The sequence below is a fragment of the Symphodus melops genome (genome assembly GCF_947650265.1).
Source record: "Symphodus melops genome assembly, chromosome: 13".
Classification (NCBI taxonomy): Eukaryota; Metazoa; Chordata; class Actinopteri; order Labriformes; family Labridae; genus Symphodus; species Symphodus melops.
In genome coordinates, this window is record NC_136703.1 from 11,427,874 (window position 1) to 11,454,924 (window position 27,051).

The 27,051-nt window shown below is 38.9% G+C and overlaps 1 protein-coding gene across 1 annotated transcript in view; it reads right to left on the minus strand.

Moving 5' to 3' along the window:
* Window positions 1–24,725, minus strand: part of cntn3a.1 (contactin 3a, tandem duplicate 1) — a 76,481-nt gene extending 51,756 nt beyond the window's left edge. Inside the window, exons 1-4 of the mRNA XM_079358678.1 lie at window positions 24,192–24,725; window positions 16,541–16,684; window positions 8,596–8,728; window positions 5,572–5,747 (exon numbers count right to left, since the gene is read on the minus strand). Coding sequence (XP_079214804.1) covers window positions 5,572–5,747; window positions 8,596–8,728; window positions 16,541–16,595 — 364 coding nt within the window. The 5' untranslated portion in view covers window positions 16,596–16,684; window positions 24,192–24,725. The remainder of the gene's footprint in view (window positions 1–5,571; window positions 5,748–8,595; window positions 8,729–16,540; window positions 16,685–24,191) is intronic.
* Between the last annotated feature and the right edge of the window lie 2,326 nt (window positions 24,726–27,051).

The following is a 27,051-nucleotide window of genomic DNA, read 5'->3' on the forward strand; positions in this document are numbered from 1 at the left end:
TTTTGTTTGCTCAGATTTGAAGTTACCTATAGACACGAAGAAGTTATTTAGGTAGGATTCAAACTAGTTTAGTGCTGTCCCAGACACTCCAACCAAGTTTTTCAGTCGGTTGAGTAATATATTGTGGTCAACTGTGTCGAACGCAGCACTGAAATCAAGTAAGACCAAGATTGAGGTTCTGCCACTGTCTGTGTTTAAACATATGTCATTAAACACCTTGACCAGAGCTGTCTCAGTGCTGTGATTTTGCCTAAAACCTGGAAGACATCAAAACAGTCGCTCAATGTCAAGAAGTTTTTTTAACTGTTGAAAAACTGCTTTTTCGATAATTTTACCTAAAAAAGGAAGATTTGATATAGGCCTGTATTTGTTCATTATTGACTTGTCTAGGTTGTTCTTTTTGTAATAGTGTCTTGATGACTGCTGTTTTCAGCGCCTGTGGGAAGACACCTGAGGAAAGACATGGGCCATGATGTGAGAAACTTTTTTGAAAAAACCTGTTTGCAGAATATCAAGACAGCAGGAGGAGGAATTTAATTGTTGTATAATGTCCTCCAGGTTTTTAAGGTTGATTTGATTGAATTGTGTCATGATGTTTAAATTGGTTTTAAATGGACACAGCACATGTCCTGATCCTGATTTTGAATTGCTGACATATTGTCTAATTTTCTGGATTTTTTCAGTAAAGAAGGTGGAAAATGTATTACAGGCCCTGGTGGAGTGAAATTCAGGTGCTGCTGATACAGGAGAGTTTGTTAGCCTTTCCACAGCAGCAAACAGGGCACAAGCATTACTATTGTTTCTGGTGATGATGTCAGAGAAGAAGGATTGCCTTGCATTCCTCAGTTGTGAATTATAAACGTGAAGTCTCTCTTTGTAGATGTCATAATGAATCTGGAGATTAGGTTTACGCCACCTGCGTTTAGTTTTTCAACACTTTCTTTTTCCGTTTCTTACAAGTGTTGAATTTCTCCATGGAGATTTTTTCTTACCAGAGACAACCTTCACCTTAGTGGAAGCAACAGAATCAATAATGTTTGTGATTTTAGAATTAAAGTTATCTACCAACTCACTGGCTGAGCCCCAGGACAGGGCAGGTGTGGAAGAGAAAAGCTGGTTAAAGATTTCACTTGTGTTTTCAGTGATACACTGTTTTGTGATCACTTTTGTTTGAATATTTTTTTACACTGAGATAGTACTCTCAAAGAAAATACATGAGTGATCAGAGAGGGCAACATCTGAAACAACAACCTTGCAGATGTCCAAGCCCTTGGAGATGATCAAGTCCAGAGTGTGCCCTCTATTGTGTGTGGGCTCTGTCATGTGCTGAGTCAGTCCAAAGCTATCTAGAGTGTAACACAGTTTGCAGCTAACATAACGATAGCAACGTCCTCTCACAGTCTCTGTCATAGACGTATGTCTATGGTCTCTGTAGTCTGTGAGCGTGCTGAATGCACGCGCTGCAGGAGCAGACAGAGATACACTTTTAACAATATACAGGCTGATTATATGAAATGTCTAATGTCTTCAAAGCTAAATCAAGACAGAACTTGTTTGTGGAATAATAATTTAGCAAATATATATTTAAAGTTTCTCAATTTCCTTATCTGACATAATGATTGATTCTGTGATTGATTCAACAGAACATAATGCTTTCTCAATTAAATGTACTGTAACAGATGTGTAGGCTACACAAAACACTATTTGCTATTTCAGCCATTAAAACGTGTTTGGCCTGTATTTTTCATCTACCTGCCGCCTTGACCAGTGAATCAGAAAGTGAATTTGGGACCCTGTCAGTAATATGGTGAGCATCATCAGCAGCTGTAGAATAGAGGTGGTTGGCTGTAACAAGCAGGCGTTTCCATGGTAACTGCAAAGAAGCAGGTTTGTAGGGACGACCCAAGACGAGTTAAACCTTAATTAAGCAAAAGTATGATTTATTAGATTACTCGATTAATCGACGGGATATTCGATAGAATACTCGATTACTAAAATATTCGATAGCTGCAGCTCTAATAATAACACAGTCGAAGTCAATACAGATCACAGATAGCAAACCCATGATGTCACTGATCCAAACCCATTGGCTCATTGTAGCATGCACAAGTTCCCCTCAAATTTACTGCAGCATTCCCAATATGGTAAAAAGAATGGGATATAGCCTAGAACATAGCCAAACGGCTGACCAATTACGAGAGAGCAGATTGGCCGACCAATCAGATCAGACTTTGCACACGCAGGGACCTTATTTTTTTCCCCTCTTCGTGGGGGATTCTGAGCGTTTGAAATATGGGCAGATGAGAGAGCCTGCATGGAGTGGCAGAACATAAAAACGGACACTGTTTTTATGTGTTATAAAGCCTTTGTACTGTATGTTCTCTCCCTTCTCTGGAAAACTCATTGTAACCCTTGCCTGTCAAAATCATTATCTTTATGATTATCACCATGTTACAGTATGTTGTGTCCAATAAGAAAGGCAGGAAATGCGAAGTGTCAAACATATGAGTGTAGAGTGGGAGGCCAATGGAGCACCTTGAGAAAGCCTTCACTGTCACATGGAAAATGTGAAAACACCACACCAAAAAGGAAAAAGTGCCAAAAAACTGAGAATGATTTTTTTGTATGGCTGGGATGACACATTTTTGTAGTGTATTGCAGTGAATTAAAAAAAAGAAAACTTTTTAAAGTCTTTAGAAAAGGAAAAATATGAAAAAACAACAAATGAACTGAAAATACCAGTTATTGTTCCAATAAAAGGGCACATAACTATGAGGTGTGACGTCTGGATTTCAGGAGCTTCAGAGTTACAGAGAGGTTTATTAAATGTTATCAGTGGAATGGTTGTGTAAAAATTGCTAAAAGATGTTGCTGAAGGCCCTTTCTTAACTTTGAATTATCATGATTCAATGTCATCCTTATGACATATTTGAATATTTATTTCTATCTATCTTAAATCGATTTAGGTCAATGTTATTACTGTAGTATGAAAACGTTCTATCCATGCCCTAATAACAGCAGGGTGGTTGTCGAGGAAGGGAAGAGTTTAAAGTAGCAGTAGGCCAGAAGTAGCACTGTTATGCCCTACTTCAGTGAGGCAAACGTTGGTGACAACAAACTTAAACAGCCTGCTCAGGAGGGCAAATGTGATACCAGTAGGCTACAGTACAATACATGTAGTTAAAGTTGAATTAAAGTTTCCTGATTTTAAGTTTTGAAAACATGCACACTGAGTGACACGTGATGTTTGAGGAGTGATAAGATCACAGGGGCCTAATTCTTACAGCGCTCTGACAATCACAACACTGTAAAGATTTGCTGTGTTCAAAAAACGTCCCCTGCCTTCTTCCCTTAAAGAAGATCTGACGCCGAGATACCGTGATCTCACTTAGCATAACACTAGTGATGATATGGTATTGTCCTTTCCTTAGATGTTCTCCAGAAAAAGAAAGACATAATTTTCACCTACGGCTAAAGCAATGAATAAAGAGTACAGAAATTATGGAAATGAGAAAAGTAAAAAAAAAAAAAAAGAAGATAGAAATCTTGCAAAGTAATTACTCAGATAAGGCAGTTAGGTTCCACACTTGCCAGGGAAAAATGCAAATTATGTGTAATTACAGGACTGAATTTGATAAAAGAAATCATGAGCACCACGATACAAGGGAGTCAGATCCTGCATTGCTTTCATAAATACAGCTATTTCACCCTCCATTAAACACAGTGTTACCCTTGTGGCTCTATAAGCTGCATAGCTTCTAGACTGTAGCATGTCCCTTCTTTGGAATAAACATCCCATACACTATGCCTGTATCAAGGACCTGCAATCTCTTGTAAAATGTTGCATCTTGCATCAGTGAAAATCCTTTCACTTACATCAAAAATATCCCTCAGGGATTAGGAAACTCAATATGGCTCTATAACCAACTAGATTATTCCTTCCAGCAGCACCAGCAGGCAGGAAGAACATTTAAAACATTTAAGTCTGTATTGTCAACAGGATCAAGAACCTTTATACTTTTAGAGGTTTAAGCCCCAGCCAGATGGTAACAGACACTGTTATATCATCTGTCCCTCAGAGGATTATAAATGTAGGCTATTAGTATTTACGCACAGCACATTCGTGCAATATCATGTTGATGTTATGGGACATTATTAGTCTGGGCAAATCTAAGATATTGATCTCAATCACCATCCAAGCAAGAACTTCCATGACTGAATCTCCAAATACAGATTACGCTGTTCAAGAAGATAACGTTAGATTTAATAATTAACATTCTGTACTGATCTACATTTGGTGTCTGTAGCAGAGCCGTGGCTGCCAGCCGTGATAAGATTACCTGCTGCACATATTGTAGGTCCTTGTATCTTTTATTAAGAGCCTTTACCTTGGTCTTTTTCTCACAGAGTTATTACAAGACCACTGGAGATGTCAGCCCCTTGGTGTCTGCAGGAGAATATTGAGCTACTCTGAGTCAGAGTCTGTTACAAATGACACAATACTGACTTTCATAACAGACTGCTCCTCCATGAATTATTCCCTTGACCTGAGGCACACTCAATCATACAGCACACTTAATTAAGTTAAACCAAGAGCAATAAATAAGATGTATGACACATCATCACTGATGCTTGTTCTCAACAGTTGACAAAAGCAGCTAGTCCCAGGTCAGGCTCAGGCAATGGATGAGACCAATCAAGATGACAAACAGTTCAAGTCAGGCCAAGAAATTTTGATAGGAAAAGCGAATATGATCAACAGCCCTCTGGATACTCAGGGCACCAATTTACACTTCAGGCTGAAGATTTAATGCTCTTTTGTGACAAAGAAGCACCAAACGGAGACTAGATGAATACCTCTGGTGCTCTCCCTGCCAAGGATCATCTGTGCGTCGACTATGGCACAGAAACAGACATCAGAATTCAATCTAGCTGCACCATCTGTTCACAGATATCAGGGCTGTCATTTGATATGAGCTGCCCATCAACAGTGGAGGTCTCAAGTTCACCTTGCCATCAGAGATGCCTCACACTCTGCTCTTATAAACTGTGATGGATGAAGGCTGTAAACCATCAACTACATGGAGGTCTGTCAAGGCCCAACACACAGTCATCACCAGGGAAGTGAGGAGCAGAGAGTCAGAGTAAACAGCAGCTCCGGAGCTTTAATAACCGTTAAAGAAACGGCCAGTTAATTTTGTCTTTTCTCATTAATAACTTTAAACAGTAGCAGCATAAGAGCCTTGTTGCTGGTTGTTTGTTTGTTAGAGAAGATCAAGTCTGACAACAAGCTATTTCTTGACAATACTACAGGGTCATTAAATATTCAGTTTGATGTTTAAGGAAACGTACACTTTCCAAACAAATACTGAAAGGAACTAAATGAACTGGAGTTTAATTAAGGTGAACTACACTCATCTGAAGGGAAATATAATAACAGTAAAGAAAAACCCCACGATTTCTCAAGTCAATAAAAATCATTTCATTTCATATTGTTGTGTTTGTGCTTTGGCTGTATAATTCCTTATGTCACTGTACTCACAGTGTTGGTTAAATGTTATATGAACTTACATGCGATGTGTAGACTGGCCTCTCGGCTGACAATGGTGCCAAAAGAGTTTGATGCCAAGCACTGATAGACGCCCACATCTCCCTCTTTATTCAGACGGCTGATGTGTAAGTTTCCTCCCATGAGAGAGTAACGTGACCCCGGTCTGGGCACGATGAAAGAGTCATTGAGCTTCCACCTGTGAAAGTAAGTAGCACATTATAACACATTTCAAAAAAACATAACACAGAAAGTCAAGGTGTTCTGTATCTTGTCATGTCTATGTGCTCAGTGGCTAATTATCTATTCTGGTGAATTGTCTGCACACTGCTGCTGATGCAAAAACCCTCTGCCATATGGCTCAAATCCCAATTTATGTAATAATGTGACAACCCAGCACGCTAAACTGTGACCAAACAGCCCTTATCCTGAATAAAGCAGAAATTCACAGAAGCATCAGTGAGCTGCAGCTCTACCAAAATGATTATGGCTTAAATGAGAAGCAATCAGCAAAAGTAATTTCAAAAGACTGTTCAGTTCTAATAAGGCTTTTTCTCATTTCAAACAAAACTCCTGCTGACAAATCAAAAGCTCGGCATTGCTCTGACGTTTTCTTTTATCTTTCCCCTTTTCTTTTCAGCCTGTTTCACCAAGAATTCAAATCCTCCCCTCCAATCATAGTGATTATCAGAAGCTATGGCCAAACACCAGGACTGCATAAACAAAATAGCATCATGCAAATCACACAACAATGGTGTTTTTCGATTAAACCTCTTGTTTTGAGTAATATATGCATCTACAGCGTGTTTGTACGAAAGGAGAAAAAGACCAAAAAAAAAAAGACTTTCAACCTTTTGAATGGACAAGATGTTTGTGTGGCTCGTTTTTGGGGAACTTATGTTGTTTTCACTTTTTAATAATTAAGGCTTATGGTCAAAGAGAACCTGCTGAGTTGAGTACACAATTTCAGCGCAGTTTTCGTTTAAGGGGTGTGAAGCAACACATTACAAGGTTTAAAGTGATGATACAGAAACTTTCCTAATGTACCAATACACATTTCATCAGCAGAATAGGATGCTAAAACTGTCAGCATTAAACTAAGGCATAGTTAGTGTGCAAACAGCAATCTCATTCTCAAACCAAATTACAGTCAAAGGAAAAGAGAATGAGAAAGGGAAGAGGGTAAACACAGACTAACAAGAAAAGTGTCACTTGTATAAAGAGACTTTCAAGAGAGAGCAAAAGAAGATAGAAAAATGGCACAATTACGTTGAATGTTAGCTCCTTGGTCTTGATTAGATTTGACTTCTCTCTGTGAAAAGAGTTTATTTTCCCCTCTTACTTTTTTTTCAGTGGTAAGATTTCAGACTGACTGATATGCAGGATTGAAGAAGGAGAGAAGGGGGAACGCGTGCAATGAAGCAGTGCTCAACAGCAGATTGGCTGATTAGATTGATTTAGTGATTTGGGTTTTCCAGCTGGAACTGGTCCAGGAGCTCCAGATGAGACAAATCAAAGGTCCACGGTAACAACTTGGAGTGAGGGCTTTATGTGACAGCGGTCATTGGGAAGACTTAGAGAAATTAATTTGTCCTTGGCGCCACTGAAATAGAACTGCCTACATACTCAGCAGTGAAAAGTCACTCAGCATATGGTGTCCTGCTGCTGAACCTCAAAAGAACCCAAAATGCTTCAAAACTAATTTTCAAAGCTGGCACAAATGACCTTTGGCTGAGAGAAAAAAAAGTAAATTGCAACAGCGGTTACAGAAGTGTGATGCAGGCTGACTGAACCAATTATACAGCAATGTGTGTGAATATCAGGCACATAATAAAGAAGGATAATAGTACAATATCATAACAGCTTGTTATCAATCTGAAAATCACATCTTAATGTGGTTTATCAACTGCTATAGTTGGCGCCACTTGATGTAATTAAATAGCTAATTAGAACAAGATATGATTCGATATGGAGCTCTCTCAGATCTAAGAAACTAAGCTCAAAAGGGCACCAATAACTTGCAGATTTGAACTGGTAGATTAATTTTCATATTTAAAAAGTAGGACTATCCAGTCTGTAAAATTGTGACTGATTGCTTGGCAAGTATTCCACATGATCCAAGTGATAAGATCTTGTACATTCATTTCAATTTGTGCTCATTAAGCATAACACCGAGGATCTTCAAGCTACATTAACGGCCACATATGGTGATGTTATGAAGGATCGTTTCAACCTATTACACATTAAATGCTTGACTTTGCAATTTGCATTTAATTACACTGACAGGAGTACAACAGCTAAGCGGCCCATTTGATAGACTATGAATTAATAGCTTTTGTGCTTGATTCCTTTTGAAAGTGAATCATTAGTTGTCATTTGTTTTCATTTGTCATCGTTTTAGCATTAGTGGAACTGGGCATCAATTCATTTCTGACACATTTGCCGGGGAAGTGCTCAACCTCTCGGGGAGCAGAGTACTGAACAAGGATGAAGGCTAGCAACTGTTTCCCTTCACCTCCGTCCATAAAGTGGTTTGAATGATGTTTACCATGTAATGATAACCTCCAATTCAAATGCCCTGTAGCAATGTCTGTGCAGCCTTGGGCAGTGATGCTGTACATAAAACTGTAGCAGACTTAAAGCTGAGAAAGTATACAACAACTTCTACAGTACTTAAATAAAATACAGTATTTAAAAAATACTCCTTCCTCAGACTTCAACTGATAAATGTCATTGTATAGGAGGACATATATGCCTGTTTTCCTTTACTTACTTGATCTTTTTAACAGTTGGTGAATCTGGTGACAAAAAGTTAAAAAGTCTTTTCTACAGGAGACAATGTCCTACTGACAACAACTGAGGCAAATTAAGTCCTTATTTAAATATTTTCATAATTGACACAAAGCTCAGAGCTGCAGCCTTTAAATATCAACAAAATCAGTCTTGCATGGCTTTTAAGACAAGCCTTTCACTTGAAAGCTTTGGGATGTTTCCGGCACCTTTTAAAAAACAAACACGGTGCACAAATCTTTGTCTTTTTCTGTTACCTGTAGAAAGGTGGTGGATGTCCCTGGGCCTCACAGCTAAACACCACTTCTCTGTGATTCTCGACGGATTGAAGTGGAAAAACCACACTGCCTGGTTGTTTGGTGAAAACAGGCCTCAGCAGTACTCCGCTTCCTGGGGGGGGAGAGAATAAACACCAATGCATAAGCTTTGACATCCTGGTAAGCTTGAAAACCAATTTTTAAATGTTCTACTTGTAAGTATACAAAACGCTGTTCAGAAGAATGAAAGCAAGTTAAATACAGGAGTGAGGTTGAATTCTATTAAATCAATGTTTGACATGGATCAGTTAGCTATGTTAACAGAGACATTGCCAGCATTTTTCAAAATAGTCCAAAAAAGTTGCTGGATCCCAAAGGAACTGCATAATCAGCTGCCAACCTTCATTAAACTTTAATGCAACATCTGAATGTACAGGCTTGTCAAAGTCACACCGTACACCGTGAGACCGCACAATTTCATGTAAACCCTTCACAGTGTCACCTCCTTCCCAGGGGATTTTTTCCAATAAGAAATTTAAAATCAAATGCCACAGCAAACACTGAGAGTAAATTGTTTTGATTTTAAATCGGCCCCTCTCATTTGAGCCATCAAGATTGTACCTTTTGTGATTCAGTCAAAAAAAAAAAAAAGCCAGTCATTTCCGCAGTTGGGGGAAAAATACCAGAGTTGTTTCTTTCCTGAAATAAGGATTCAAAAACAGGCCTTTTCTGAATAGGTATTTTTTTTCTTTCTTTTATTTTTGACAGAGTGAAATGAAAACAAGACCTATTATTATCTATAATACAAGTTCACCATGATAAAATAAATCAGCAGTGCAGCTTACAAATGTCTCTGAATTATATGTTTTTTTTGTAGCTTTGCATTGTGTGTGTTACTTTGTGTGGAGCTTAAAGTTCCCAGGGTCTCAAGACCTCTTTTTTTTTTTTTTTTTTTCAGAAAATTTAGTTTGCATCTCTGAAGTCAGCTATGTTAACTTGGTCTTGTTTGGACTCAGATAAAAAGGACAAAACCATTTTTTTTTTCAAGAACAGTCCAGGCCTTCCTGCTCCAACATCTATAAGTGCCTGTTTTGGAATGTACATCAATCAGATCAATTGAAGGAGGGCCTCTGGTTTGCATGTTCCACTCTTTTTTCTGCTATATGCATGATTCTATATGGATGAACATCTAAATAAACAATGTAAAAGAAAATTAATTAATACAAAAACTTCTTATGGTAATATAAAAAACATTGTTATTCATTGTGTTTAAAAGACCAATAAAAAATGAAAGACAGCAGCGGGACTAATGTGATAGACTCTCTTGTTAATTACAAAGCTACAATAGTGAATGTATGTTGTTTTGGCAAATCCCACATTTACAGTGACCCATGGGATAGTCATCGTCACTTCATTGGAATAAACATTTTTATCTGCCAGCGAAGGAGAATTCATATTTATTTGTCAGAATACATTTGCATATTTGTAATGGCACAGAAGTGGGATTGTTTTGCGGGTATAACTATTTGGTATGAGAAGCAGGTATTTTTTTCATGTCTCTGGCTTCATGGGAGAACAGGTTTATCCTCAAGACTCAAAATAACTCTCTGAGAGGGTGGAGATGTTTGACAAGGGACCTTGTACGCTGATAGGTCCTCTCCACAAGGATAAACCTCTCCGAAAGTTGCGCAGAATGAAAGTATGCCTAATTATAATCTCTGTTAGATGATGCATGTCCCTCCAAGCAGAGATGAAAGATGATTTATTACCAGAAGACACGTCTTGTACAGTCCATATTCTAACACTAATCCTCACACTTTTACACAAACTTGGAAGGATGATAAGACCTGCGGTGAACACAAGGGGAATCTAGTGTCTAATTAAATTGATAAATGATTCGAGATAGTCACAAATAGTTTTATTTAAAATCATTTAGAAAAATGATTTAGCTGCAAAGATCTAATCCAGCCCTTCAGATATTAATTAGCACTTTAATGGCAGCAATTCAAACACCCAAATCAAAGAGAAATCATTAGATCAAAATGACACATTAACCAGAATTAACTTGTGATTTTTTTTTTTTTTTAAACAGTATTTTGATCATTTGTGTTCATGGTCCACATGATGAAACATTTGTCTTGGGGTGATCTAGCTTTTACTGTTTGAACTGAATAATACTTTTCAATAATTAACATTCAATTGTCAAGCATACAAAAGTTTGCTGCTATGTTGAGAACAAACATATGTATGTTAGTGGGCTGCCTGTTTGTTACTGCTTTACAGTTGCTTCCCTGAATAGTCCTTTCAGTGTTTAGATTATTTCACATCTGTACTAATGATTCATGAATAGATTGGAAGACACATCAACACTTTGCAAACAGAATGCACTGCTCTCACCCATCCACATCTGTTTTAACTTGCACCTGATTAAGAATTAAGAAAGCGGCACAGTGAGTGATTCATGGTGCTTATTTAATGAGTTGGACTTCCCACTAATCACTAGCGCCCATTTTGCCGTCCTTAAAGCACAAACAACAGCTCCAACACTTAACATTGCCCCCACCAGCAAACATACTTATCGCGTTGAACCATGACTGTCACAACATTTTAGCATATCCTTGGTGTGTGTTGCATTCTCGATCATTCCCTGAGTGGACTGCAGTGTGGGGAAAAGAAACCTAACTCAATGTACAATTACTGGGAAATTAATCAAAATAGTATTTAGGCAGCTTGTACTCTGGGTTAACTGACCTGATCTTTGGCAGCACCATGGCAACTGTTTTCAAAATGGTGAGTAAGCGTCGGAATAATGAGAAGATGTTGAGCTCTTGGGGTTGTGCCTGGAGGCTTCGCTCAAACTGATGCAAACTCTCTGAAACTCCTCTATTGGCCCAACAACAATAAATGTAACATGTGGTAGGGCAGAGAGGAATGACTTTCAGGCATGCTCTCTGCTAATCAAAGGGGCTACACACCAAACCAATACCAAGCAGTGGAATTTTTCACATTTTCCAAGAACAGTTTCACAAGGGTGGCATACTTTTTAGCCAAAGCAGACGATTTATATAAGAACTAGAAATACAGCTGCATGTAGTGGTACAAGTTTTAAACTTCAAATCAACACTGACACATCGAATGAAAGATTTTTCACCCTTTTCAAAATTCAAGAAATCAAATGTAAAAAAAAAAAAAAGAAGTTCAGAATCTGATGGCAACATGTCCAAAGAAAGCAATGATGAACCATGAAAAAGTGCTCTATCACGGAAGTGCACTGATCCAGAATCCTAACAGGAAGTTGACTGCCCATTGCTGTAGGAAAACGATGGAGGTTATTCTGAAAGGGGTCCTTTGAAAAAAAGTATAATGGTCTGCCCCCACTCCTCTCTGTCACCTGCTGCCAGATGGTGATATGTGCTGCTTCTCAGACAACACAAGCCCCAGCATCGAAGCACAAGTGGAAGGCAGAGGGAGCTGTTTAGGGGGCTGAAATAAAAACTAATCTCAAATTCAATACGAGCTGACAGCAAATGAAGTCCTCCAGCTTACCTCAGCATGAATAAACAGGCACATGGGGAGTCGGGTGTGGGGGAGGTATCGGTCGTTTGTGAGGTCCCAAATCCATTCGTTTCAGCTCAGGGTTTTATGCATCAAATTAAAAAAAAGCCAATCTTGCTTTTTAAAGCATCTTTCCCCTCTGTCCAGGCCGATAAGGCACACCTTTTAGGTCTCTCATTCAGGGGCAGCAAATGTTACTCAAGAGCAAAGGGACCGTTGGGTTGTCTTGAGCAAAGTTATCGTTTGGTCACGTTTAGTCTGTTTCTCTTTTGAATATCTGTGGAACTACTTTCAAAAATATAAACAGTGAACTGTTAATAATGAAAACTGCAAATGATTTTCACTCCCAACTTAAAACTGTGGTACAGGAAAAAATAGTGAATGGATACTACAACACTCTCTCTCTCTCTCTCTCTCTCTGATTTCATTATTAAAGAAGTAGATTGAAGATATATTAGAAACACACAAAAAGATATTGCTCACGAATCAAGACTAATAGAAAACGTTCCAGGCTATTCTTTACTGCTGTGACTATCAGCTAGGGTGTACTTCACTGTAGTGCAGACTCTCTTTAATTAAGTTGAAAACATTTTCAGAGGCACACTCTATATGGTGAGGAATGTGGCCAACCTATTTCCAACCAATATCCAAACATGTCACACTATTTTCTTGCTAATCAAAGCTAGTGAATCTGAAATTCAATAACAGCCTTTGTATCCATGGTGTCCACTGCCATGTTCACTGGGGAAACACAGAATTGATTAGATCCTATAGTCCACATGTGGGAATTGTAAATTAAAGCAATTTTTTTGGTGTTGTTGTTCTCTCTATTGAAAGTCTACAAAAGCCAAGGAACATATTGGTTCTGAGAATGCCATTTGTCATCTAATCGTAATATCCCTACCTTTTCCTTCTCAAGATTGGTTAGAAGGTTATTTGTCACTTACTAGCAGTTATGTCATACACTAATGGAAAGATTTATCATGCTTTAAAACTGGGCCATATCGTTTCCAACCTTGGTGTCTTACAAATTGCCTGATTGACCCATTAGTGTTTAGTTTATCCCAAGACAATATGGCAGAGATTTCTGTCCATACTGTATTTCTTAAAATACACATTAATCTCATATTTACTGTTAATAAACTGTAGAATGTATTGGAAGTTGTATATTTGATTTGTTAACAAGCACACCATAGAATAATATAAATATATTATATATATACATAAAACAACATGTTGTGTGAACATACTTGTGTTAACCTAGGATGGATATAGAGAAATCTTCATTATTCATATACAATGAAGGAGATACAGTAGATAGAGAAACCTAAATATGTCAGTTGGGCATTTATTACTGTTTTATTGATGATCTTTTCAAGCAATAATGTAAAGGTCCGATTACTTTTTAAGGATCTATAACAAAGTCCACACCATGTACGCAAACACGTATAAATGAGTTGATTTTTCATTCCTGGATGAACACAGCCGGGGTATGGGAGTAAATGATTCACTGTGGAATATTCCACCTCTTCGCAGAGCTTCAAATACTTCAATAAAATCCTTGCTTAAGTATTCCTAAAAGGCTCTGCCATGTTCTGATGAATCAATGAGTTAAGTCAATATTTGAAACTCCAGCTGCCTCTGATGCTCATGAGGGAGATTTAGAGCAAAGTTAAAGTAGTTGTTGGAGATTAAAATGGTAGCTAGAAGCAGCCCTTCATTTTTACTACTGCATCGAAGACATGAACATGCTTTCAATGAGCAGAGGTTAGGGTCAAATTCATCTTGTGGTCACCATCTGTTTATGGTGACCACTGGCTGTTAACTTTACAGTGATAGGGTGACATCATTATGAATAGACGTAGTTAAAGCAATAACTGTAAGTACATGGCAGTATCTCATAAGTATCATTACTATTACATGTGAACGCATCCTTTCAGCTGCAGTTTTCTGGCTGCACAACTCAACACAACGTGGAACCATCACATGACATGATGATCAGGGCCATTTAATCTGGGTGCAATGAATTCTCTATAAAGCTCTATTGAACACACAATACTGATTGGCCAACAAACGCACTTTGTAGTTATTGATGTTTCATCATCTTATTATAATCCATTCATTATCGCGTCCACTCAAGCATGTAGATTTTTTTTTTATCCGATGAAATTTCAAGACATGCCAAATACGCAACACTTCTCTAAAACCGCACCCATCCACTCAACTAAATATGTTGAATATATAGTTGTAGGCTTAGCCCTCATCTTACTGTATTTTGTCATTTCTGATTCCAATCCTGGAAAATTACATACTTCAATGCCAATTACAGATGTTTCTACGATTGTGCTCCTGCCAATTACTTTTAGGCGATGCTTTGTATTCTCGAGCGTGCCGCAAAATGTTTTGAAATCAATATGTTCCATAAAATTATTTATGCTGTTGGCAAGTGGTTGTGAAGTGAGTGGGAAAATATACAGCAAGCTCCATGGTAGTGTATTTCCTTTTATACAATGCTGATGTAGACTCTTTCCCTGTGATATTCTTTTTTATATTATATTGTTTTAATTGAATAGAAACTCAGTCTCATCTCTCCAGTCAAGATAAGGATTTGCCTAATTTAATAAAAATGGGAGTTTTCTTTGTAGTACAGCTCAGTAAGCATGCTCTGAAGACTGTTGATACAGTACAGAAAGTGGAAGGTTGCTGTGTGAAGGTTAGTTGTGTCTGTGCATGCAGGGCAGACTGCCTCCTGCTGTACCTCGACGCCTCCTCTCTGCTCCTCTGCTCACTCATACAGTACAAACTAACACACATACAGTCCACGCCTCTGCCTCAGGGCCGATCAAACCCTTGCGAAGAAACAGGGGAGCGCTGGTTAACTCCTGATGAACTCTCCATGGGAGTGACTCCCCCTTGGCCCCATTGCTCTCACACACAGCCAATGCCCTCTGTTATAAAAAATAAATCAAAAAAACACTTCCAACTCTGGATAAATAACATGGCAGCACCTATCCAACACCCTCACACTTTTCTCTCTACCCAGCAGTGCTTGTCTGCATACTAAAATGCTTATCATGTCTTTCTCAGAACACACAGAGGCTTTGGAGGTCTATCGTTGTGTTGCGCCATACTTGTCTTGCAAGCAGCGCATATGTAATGTAACCCCATACTGAATATTAATGCTTGGTTACTCTCAGTTACCAACTGTGAGTGTGAGCCTCTAGAGTGAGGCAAGGCCTGTGCAACACAATGCTTTTCACAGGCTATTTGCCCTCTGCGTCTTTGTTACGATCTCATTTCCATTAAATGGAAACTCTGGATGTTTTTTTTTTTTTTCTTCTTCACCTCCTGATTGTTTTGAGACAGGTAACTACTGTGCAGACCGGGCTCCAGACTTGAGTTGTCTCTTTAGAGATGTAAGTCTGAGTTCAAAACCCTAGCAGGTTTTTGACAGTGTTTTCATTCATATCGAAGATATTCACTAATCTGTATACTTATCAGAATGCCTAAGTGGGACATCATATGGGATCCAGACTGGTGATGTAGATCCTAATCTCATAGTGAGTCACAGTTCCCTGAGGAAAGCCTCATTATACATCCACTTATGTGTATTGGATTTAGTGATAAGTGGCGCTAATTCCCATGTAGGCAAATTTCGGTTCTGACGTGTTTTGATTGTGAAAAGGGTCACACACATACACAAACAAATACACGCAGTGACAGTAACAAGCATGCACACACACACAGGCACGCACACACTAATTATTTTAGGTCCCAGCTGCGAGGAGGGGCTGTTGATTTAGAGCATGGCACCATGAAAGATTACTGATTCTTGAAGTTACTGTGCTCAGACGTCAAAGCCTTTATTCATCTTGTTCGCGGCTTCAGACACTCTACAGAGAGTTAGCATTTGACCCTGAACTTTTCGTAAGGGAGGGAAATTAAGTCTCTTATTAAAAGCAAGATCAATGGCTAGAATTCTGTACTTCCATCGGTGCAATCTCAATTAGGCTAACAATTGAGGGGCTCTTTGAAAAGAATGACTGCACTAGATAGAAGCTGTCTTTCAGAAAAAGAAAAAAAACATGGGAGTTATTTTTTGGTTTCAATGCTAAGAAATGGAAGAGATAGATGTTAAGCACAACTAAATGGATTTTGATTTGCTGCCTTGAGCTGCCAGTGAAAGACATCAAGGTGATTCTTTTCCACCATTTGTAGAATTGGTGAAGGGCTTTGGGCGCTGTTGGCCATAAAACCTCTTAGTTTTTATTTTAACTTTAAGTGGCATGTGCTCTGTTTGCCAAGGAGCTATCACAAAAAAAATCTATAAATAACAATTCATGGCCCTCCACTAACAACATAAAAAAAAGTGTGGGTTTGGGAGACCTACCTGCCAGACACTCCACCAATGACAGCAGCAGTAAAAGTTTCCATGGTAACTCCATTTTAATGGTCTCAGGTCAATATGGACTCACATCCAATCACAGGTGTGTAGAATCCCGGCTTTGTCCTTTCCAACACTTTCACCGTTCTTCTGTCAAATGAATGAAAAGGAGGGGGAAGCCATTAGACATTCAGAAAGCACCTGGCTGCTGGTTTCATCACACAGTGTTATTTCACAGGGACATTAATTGTCCTTGTTAGCACGCCAACAACATTAAAGACACAAAACACAGAAGGACCGGAGATTTCATATCTTAAAAACTCAATCTTTACGACCACTTTCCAGGTCTAAGTGACACCTAAAAGCAGTTCTGTTTTTGAATTGCAGATCCTGTGACAGTGTGGGCGTATCTCTGAGACTTATCAAGGTATCGCTCTGTTGTGTGCAAACACAGGGGAGAAATTGTCCAAGCAAAGCTCTATCAAACACAGCTACAATAGAGTGTTTTTAAGTGTGCTTAACATTGCATAATAGGGATCATGTCTTTAAGAGAGACATAAAAAGGATTGCAATTACAAGTACTCAAATTTGCTGAGACAAAACAAAATGCCAACTGTTTGTCCCTAGCATGTAATAAAGCATTGTCCAGTGTCCAGGCTCCTCAAATTTGAGGGAGCTGGAGGGATTATATATATATATATTATTTTTTTTTTTTCTGACAAAAAGAGATGAATGTTTGTGGGGACAAAACCATTTTTGGTCCACGGGGAATTTAATTTCTTTAATGTCCCTGCGTAGACTCAAATGACATCCAAAAAAAGTTTGGGCATGACAATGAGACATCTTCCTGCATGTATTTGTTGGTCTAAACTCTCCAACCTCCCCAACACGCGGGTAACTAATGTTCCATCTGATAAGCAGCAGATAAATGTAAGTGTGGGATAGGGCAGTTATGGAGTGAGACAGGATGAAGAGAGGAAATTAGCCATTGTCGTTGCTCAAACTGAGTCTTCCCGCTACATTTAACTGACTGATGGCACAGTTTCTTCTTTCTACACACACCACTGGCATGCAAAAATAAATGAGAGGAAAAGATTAATAAGAACATACTGTATAGTCTATCAAGAGAAAAGCGCCAAAAAAACAGGGACATTACACATTCATAGTTTCTTAGTTATCGGCACCCTTCCTATCTTTGCACCACTCAAAGACATGTCGGAGCATACTGATGCTTATGTGAATATCTCAACTGCGTCCCTGACATGTTCCCAAACACTACTCTTCCTTCTGCGTGTACGAACTCACTAAAGACAACACTTTTCCACTATGAATCTCATTCCGGAGATTGGGTTTTTCAGAGTGTCAGCTCAGTTTCAACTTATCATTGTTATTAGGGTGCAAACTTCATGGGTAAATGTTGGCTTTTCATAACAAAACAGAGAGAATTCAAATCCCTTCTTGTGCTCTTGGATATTTTTAGGAGCGCTTCTCTTTTCAGGGAATTATTGTGTGAAATGTGCTGAATAAATCAGAACAAACAAATGAAAAAAAGAGAATGAGCATAATTTTAGCGTAACTTTTTACAAAGAGCATGTGTTGATTCTTTGTGAATGAAATCACCTCAGACTGCAGGTTGAACTGCTGCCCTGTTTTGATGGAGAACATTTTCTTCAGGGAATCGCTTTGTCATCTACTTAAACGTTTAAAACTGTGGTCATCTAAAAATGATATCCTCCCTGACAGCACCACGAGCGAACATGACCAGAACATGTCATCTTTTGAGACACTCCATTCATAAAGGCAGGTATCTGTCGGCCCCTGACAGCAATCTCTTGATCTCTATTACTCAGCAAACGCTGAGACACGAGACATCACAGAGCAGGGTTACTGTGGAGGGGGGCAGGGGGGGTAAAGACAGCCTTTTGATCCAAAGAAGCTCGGCACTAAGATGATGGCTCGGGGAGTCGGGGAGTGTCCAAAGCAGTGTTTGACTTCCTCTTCAGTACAAAATAATTACCCTCGTGACCTTAAGTGGTAGTGACAAGGCCAATGAGTCACTTTCATCCCAAATCGATTCTCTCGTTTGTTTGCTGTATGAAATGAAAGTTAATGAATCGGAAGGCTTTTAAACTTTGCTTTCAAGTTCCTTCCTCTTTCATGTTTCTGGAAAAAAAGACAATGGGTGAAAAATTGAATATGATCAAGGCTGGAAAGAGATTCCTGACCTTAACATTTCCTCACCCAATTTGCACAAACTCAACTGCATTCAAATGTAACACAAAGGAGATGAAGTCTTATTTCACAAACGCAGATGACATGAAAGAAGAATGAAATAGAAAATGTCAACGCAATAAATGGCCCACAATAAGAACTTCTCCACATTCTGTGGGCATTATTGTGAACCGTTGAGTACGTGATAACAAATACACACACACAGAATGGTTGAGGGACACATTGCACACAGCGTTGTCTCCGTCGCGTTTCGTGCCGTTTTTCATTCTACAAACCTTCAGCGCAAGAACTCACCGAATCAACGTCTTTAAATTTACTTCATCAAATTGTCCCTGATTGATGCAGAGAGAGCCAAACATTGAATTATAAATGATGAGAGGTTTTTCTGCTAAATGTCAGGTGCAGCTCAGTGATTTCTTTTTGACTTAATGATCTGTTGGTAAAATGGTCCATCAATATTTCCACTTTGAGGAAAAATGTGGAAAATGCCGAAATGTCATGTCATCATAATAATCAATAACATCACAGATGATGTCTGGTCAATGAAGATGTTGATCATATTCATTATACATTTACCAATAGAGCTATCAAAGGCTGATTCATTTTTGTCAACTGTGACAGGTGCTACTTTTTTTTAAATTCCCTTTTTTTATGAATATTAAAATGTTTAGGGATGTTTATCTTTAGATTAAAGAGTGTTGACTTCATTGTCAGGCTTTATTTCCAAGTATAGTACTACTTTAACGCCATCTAATCCCATTGAATCAATGTCGTGTGTTGCAACAGCCAAATGCTTGTGTGTGAAACGGAGCGATACATTTTATATGGCGTTAAAGGAAATGCAGCTGCTTTAAAGAAAAGTGTCAGATTTGTTAAGACAAAGCGCTCCTCCACATTCCAGTGTTGTCAAAGTGACACCTCCTTCCCTCTTCTTCTTTGACAGCGCCAGCTGGAGTTGATAAACCACAGACTGGAGTTCAGTCAGCCACAGAAGCTGACAGTGATGGCAGCTGATTCGACCCTCAGCACTACAACCTATCTCTCTGCTGCCATCAATTTTTCAGCACTAAAAAATGTATTAATAGAAGGGTACTCCACGTCCTGTTTGGTTGAAGAGTCCAGATGAAGATAAAATTCACACATGAGCATCCCACACACACACTCAGGCACACCTACACCCCCCCACACACACCTCTGAATCATGAATGAGCCCAGACTCCCACAGTCGGCAGGAACGAGACAAGACGGGGGGAAAACGGCATACAATGCTGCATCTTTAATCACCTGAGCTGTGACTTCACTTGATCTGCAGACACTAGCTCGATCAGTGTTTTCCTGCATGGAGGGCTCATCTCATGGCTCTGAGTGCCTCCAGTCATTTAAAATTCATTTTCTGCCTCTGCTCGAGATGAGACTAGTAGTAGTAGCAGAGAAAGTTACATTTCTCCTTAATCCGGCATACTTTATACACCGCATATGTGATTTACTATGGAGCTCTGAGCAGGAGCGGTGATAATGATATCAAGTCCTCATCAGATGATACTTCATTACACTTAGGGAGATTTTTGAAGACTATATTGTCAATTATTAAATCACATATTCAGAGACATGACAGCATCAGGAATTTCTATTTTCGTTTGTTTTTGATCATCAGAGTTATTTATACTCTGACAGAGACAATAATGCTTTATGTTTTGCTTTGAAGCTTGAAAACATTGTTCCTTTACTCAAGCTGATATCCATGCTATGTGTTAGCAGCAATTCAGTTTGGTTAACTCTTAATACGTTTGTACAATCTGAATAAAAACCGGCTGGCAGAACAAAGGTATTTTGAAGGTGTTTAGAAAGTTGTACAAACATGAAAAAGCCACAGAAATATCCTTAACCTCTTGCTCTTTAAGAATCTTAAGTTTGCACAGATAAGCAAAAAGGCTCAAAACTTTCTTGAGCTCCACCATAGATGAGTGCCAACCCAATTTTTTTTCCCCTCCACAAAAATGGTGCGCCACAGGAGTCAAGAAAGTGCCAACGTTTTCCCTAGCCAAGGTTCTACCTCAAACTGTGGCACAAGACAAAGAGACTAATGGTGTTTTGATCTAAGCACACAAGCCGCAGGCATGACACAACACATGCCAGCTTCCTCATTTCTTCAGACCACACCAGGGGCACTCCACGAAAGCGCTCAACCCGATCTCCCTCGTGACAACAGCAACCGAGTGCATTGAAGGTTTTTCCTGCTTGCACACATGCGCCAAGTCCGACTTTTGAAATAATGAGCACAGTATACAGTAGTAATGTACGCATTTCCACTGAGCTACTCATTTTAAATTCACAAAGAACATTTCTGAATACACTATATTAAACCAATATGCTTATCTCACCTTAAAGTAAGAAATAGATGTGAGTGAATTGATACATCATTATTACTTTTTGCATATAAGTTGGATATGAAAAGTGCAGCCTAGATTTAAATCGCTCTAATTAGTCACCTGAAGTTCAACTTACTGCGTTTTTTCTTTTATTGATGCTAGCTGTGACTGAATTTTTGTGTTTTTTTTCTCACAAAGTGGTTGAGCACCATTCTTGACTAAGGTACCAATAAAGGATCCCATTAGATTTGAGTAGCCTGCCAATTGATGGCTTCTAAACTACCCAGATTTTGGGTCTTTGGTGGAAACTCTTTGTTGGACTCGCAGCAGTTATCATGGAAGACAATTTTAAGGCCGTCATGGAGAAAAGGTAAGCTTTCATAATTGCAGGGGACTGAAACCGTAAGTGTCTGAGAGCACTGTGCCTCAAAGCGTTCAGAAAATCTCATGAATAAAAGACAATCAGACTGTACTTTACATATATGAAGAAAACATATATGCCCGATTGAAGATTATTCATGTGGCATACTGTTGACACTGCATGACTTTACTTTACATACAGTTCATGTTTTTTTGTAGTTTTTTTTTTTATCTACAACTATTTGTATGAAAAAAAAATAGTGTCATTATAGTCATAATAGTTTCATTATATATGAATCTGGTACAAAGCAACTTTTCTCTGTGAGATTAATATTATTTTGTACATGGTCCCAGACAACTACATTAATAAACTAAGCTAACTAAAATGCAAAAAGAAAGTGAATAAGGTGAAAATAAAATAAAGAAATTTTTAAGGACTGTAAAAACTTTTCCTGACTTACGTTTATTTCTCTGCCAGCAGAACACTATTTGTATGGAAAGACTCGTCTCTGAGGATGTCCCGACTCAAACACAGAAGGAGGTTGGAACATAAACTTGATAGTACCCCACCGAGATTGTGTAGATGAGAAATGGAAAAACAACACACGGCGGCACACAATGAAAGTGTTCTGATTTATGGAAAAGGATCTGCATTCTGGTTGCTTTATTCAGGGATTGTTAAATGTAGAAATTTGAAGGCAGTAGGTGAGGATTTCATTCACATGGTATCAGATATTTGTTCCGACGTTGATCAAATTGTTAATAGGGAGGTTGGGCAGCACATGCTAACTCACGATACGAAGGATGCAATATCCAATACAAATATTAAGCAGAAAGGGGCAAGCCCCTCAGTGACGACGATTTGATTGTAAAGTAAGTCTGTGAGGACTGTTATATTGCAAACATTTACATAATGACACACTACAATATTAGATGAACATGAAATTCCATTTAAAAACTTCAGTGCAGGATCACATATTTAGTCAATGCAATCTGCTGTCAGTTTCCCCCCATGCTCCATCATTTTACTTCTTTTCACCGCTGTCCAACATAATCCTCTTTTTCTTCTTCTTCTTCTTTTATTCCACTGCTGACATCTTATGACATTAACCTCTGTTCACGTTACCTTTTTCATGTTAAACCCACCACTGAGAGGAGGGATGAAGAAGTGATGCTTTGGGTCAAACTGGCGGGGAAATGTCCTTCTTAAATTAAAATACCAGTATGTGGCACCAGCAAAACAACAATTGTATCACACAAGTCAGGACCACCTTACATTCGGATATCAATATTTGTCCCACTCCTAGTGAAGAGTAACTTAAGCCTTATGTGGCATAAACTCAAATAAAACATTAGCTGATCTCTGCAGGTAAGATATTGGTGGTCCAATGCAGAAAGGTGAACAGCAGAGATTAAAAAAAAAAAAAAGTGAAAAGATTTCTGAGGAAACCATGCCGATCATCACACTATCTCTGCTCGCCTGTGGACTTCAAGTAGAGGAAAAAATTACAAGCCCTAACCTGGTTGCGCCTATCAGAATGCACATCTTTCTTTGCCTGCATCAAGCTGTGTTTCCGTTTCTCATGCAGACTAGGCTCCACTCAGTGGGGTACGATGAACTTCATGTTCCACCCTCTCTCTGAGCCAGTGACATCATCAGAAACGTGTCCATCCATAAGCACATTTCCCCAAGGAGACGTGTAGTAGCTCCACTATTCTAACCACTGAAGGTAAGAGGAGTTACTGCTCACAGAATGAGAATAAAACCACAGCTTTAGTGGTAACAGTAATGCTCTGGCACACCCGGCTGACATTTTCTAAAGATGAAGCAAAAGAGTGCATACACTTGAGGGGAGACGATAACACAAACTGCATGCAATTAAACACAGAGGATTGTTACTGTGGGAAAAAAAAATCCAAAGCTGCGATCACTAATTTTATTAGTAGCAGAATCAAATAGTGCAATGCAACTCCCTCTCAAACACATGGACACTTGATTTCAGGAGGACAACTATTTCCAACCGAGTGGCAAGCTAGAGGACTTCAGACAATCTGAACGGCAATCAAGCTCCGAGCTGGGTGCAATCAAAGGGAGGGAGGGAGAGATGATGAGAGTGGACTGAGTCCAATCCCTTGTTGATCACAGGCGACAAATGAGTTCTGCAAGAGGATTGAAATGAGGAAGAAATAATAGCTTGATATGAGCCCTACTATGGAAAGGGTGCATGCTAAATGGTGTCCATGGCAATTATACATAGGACAAAGAGCATATTATAATCTCCTGTGGGCTACGTGTAAATTGTAGGTGGTGACTGAAAAAGTAACATTTAAAACCTGGTAGCTTTTTTAATTGACACGCAGTCAGAGAGGCAATGAAGCATACCATGCCTTGACATGTGTATTTACCCTGTGGATATTTAGTAATAGCCTATGCATCGTGCCTGTGAGCGAAATTAAAATGGGCAAACGCTAAACTACAAATAGAACACAATAACATTAAAAGTGATATTTTGTATGGGTTTTTTTTTTTCCACTATTAGGTTTTAGACTATAATAACAGGGGACGACAGAACTGGAAGTTTGTGGAAAACACTGGCAGCAGTTCGACCAGCACAGAACAAAATAAGCCACAATGGGGAAAGGTAAATTATAATTTTGAGTGATGTGGAGAAATGCATATAGTCGTACATCTTTACCTGAGTACGTTCCCTGCGGTGATTGCTGATATTCATCCCTTCTCTGAGATCCATGTTACACCGCGCATCTCCTCACTGCTTCAAGCCCAGCAGCCCCAGCATCGAGTCGACGGCGACAGTGAAGTTATTTTTCTTCAAGTGCGGTTGTTGCTCTCGTGGAAATAGCCCAAAGTCTTGTTTTCCCCTTTACCTCTGGAAGCTACAATTAACGCGGTCGTTCACTCCTGCACCCGTAGTGTAATCACTGTTTTGAGAGTAGTTGCGACTGGAGCGGTCTGGTCCTCCGCTCTACACACGCTCTCCGGCGCATCCATTTAGGGCAGCGCCGACAGTCCACTCCGCATCCCCGCCAGGTTGACAGGCTATGAACTAAACCTGCAGCGGCGGCTTCTCACAAAGAGGTCTGTTGTGCGGAGGTTATTCAATTTCGCCGTACGTGCTCAATTTAGGAGAAGAAAGTGTTCACGGTGTGGTTCACGTCGTAGTTCAGTCTGGGCGTCCGGCTCGTGCACAGAATGAGGACTGTAGTTTCCTGCGCGCGCGGCAACAGTGACATGGGACAACAGGGGTGTAGGTATAGCCTAAGATGCTACAACATGTTTTTTTTTTTTTTCATGCTACAGGCTGACAATATATTCACTTCTTAACATTGTCCAAAATGATGTCAATGTTTGTTGTTGGTTGTTAGAAGAAACTTGTTTTCTTGTTTCTCAACGCATTGTGGGATTTAAAACACAAATGTTTAGTTGGATGATGAAATATGTTTTTCTTTAACTTTATGTAGCAGTACAAAAGTCTTGACACTAATCAATCAATTGATAAACCATCATATAAGTGTTATCTCGAGATGCTTTACAAATACACTCTTTGCACACTTATACACTATAGTCTTACTTGGGTAAGGTGCAAATGTGCCTATAGGCACCTATGCAGAATGGGGGCCCTATAACGTGTTATATTTGTATTAATTATTGATGTACTACAACTGCTGATCGAAAGGGTTAACAGCATTTTTATAGTTCACAAATGGAAGATAAACTTCACTGAGTCCTCTTTTTACATTGCTTGCTAGTACTCTGTATAAGGTGTTAAATTGACATCATCCTCAACCACTTTTTTTGTAGGCTACTTTACAGTTAATAATATTAAAAATGTATTTATGGACATTTTGTATCGTTATATTCTTGTTATTTGATACCTTGTAAGATTATAAAACATAAACACCAATTTCAAGAATACCTCCATCCATACACCTGACTGAATGTCTAATCAGGCAGAGTAATTGAAAGCACCTGTGAGAGTGCAGGGCCTTTAATATGCAGAGTATCAAGATGACTTGATGTCAAACAAACATAGGAACTGATCTGTGAGCTATTTTGTTTTTTACTTACAGGTACTGTAACAGAGATACCAAAGCTAACCAAGAACCATTCATCCTATACATAATTAATTGTCTGCCTGACTTATTTTACCTATACCATAGACACAATTGGCAGTTCAGTGAGTGAAGATATGTCTCTTTGTAGCTCTGTTGGTCATCTCCTGCAGTTTCAAAACACAATGATGATTACGGCAGTGCACCTTAAATAACCTAGGTTTGAAGCAGCTGCAACTGTGAAAACATTATTTACAGTTGCAGTCATTTTTCAATGTGGTGTTCGAATTTTGATCCATCGCCTGTATGTGGTATGGCAAATTTACATAGAATTAACATTGGAAACAGATTTGTGTCCTGACTGAAACATCTTTGTCAGAGGTTATTTCTATGATAACTTTGCATGCACAAATCAAGACAGATTGCCATCAGCTTGCATAGTTCAAACAGCCAAAAGTGGTTATGCACTATGTCAGGCTGATAATCCACTCATAATGTTGAGAGGGATTTAAGAGAGTCTACTTCTGTTTGAGCCAAAAGGGGTGTGATAATTACAGCAGAAATTAGTGAATGCCCCGCTGAGCCTTGGAAAGGCAAAAGGAAAAAAGTACTTGGATTAACCTACTGAATGAACATTTAGTATTCCTTAGCCACCCATGCACACTGCTAATAATGGCACATCAAAGCTCCAAGGAACACTTAATAGTGGAGCCACACTAAACACAAATATATGAAACCAGGCTTGAATATTTGATGACGTCTTTCATGCTCAAGACTGGAGGGAAAAGTTCTTATCATACCATGATGATTTCTTAAGAAGGAAAAACTAACTACATTTTATCTTTTACATATTTGCTCATTTCTTTCTGTGCTCTGAGGAGACAAATGCTGCATGCAACCCTCCCGTGGCACAATGAGCTTCCCATCGTTGTTTGGAAGGTGTCATTTAGATAAACATCAATTCCGTTTCTCTAAATGAGATGCTGAAATGAGCAACTTTTCGATACCACTAAGAAGGAATGATTATTGAGTATTTTCAGGGACGTCACTCTGAGAGATAGAAAGGCCAGATTATACTCTGGTGTGTCACACTGCTACAGTCTTTTAAGGAAAAAAAAATAAAGGTTACACTGAAATATTGTTTCTAATCACAAACAGATTTACAGTCTTGTTCAGTACATGTGAAGCTCCTTTACTGTATCTGCTGCTGATTCCCCAATATACTTACTCATAGACCTTTAAACTCTAGTCATAAGAACAAGTAAAATGATGGACACTCTTTTATTTTAGGAAAGGAGAGCAGACGTGCAACTAAAAATAGGTCTTTTTTGTTGAAGGTTATATAACATCACTTAAATACCTGTTGTTCTTGCACTATTAATAAACTATTTTGGGGGAAGGAACATTACAGCCCAAAAAGTTAACTCGCTCTGTGGCTCCAGAGTCTCACTGTCATTTGTTATTCCATATCACCAACAACTTTAA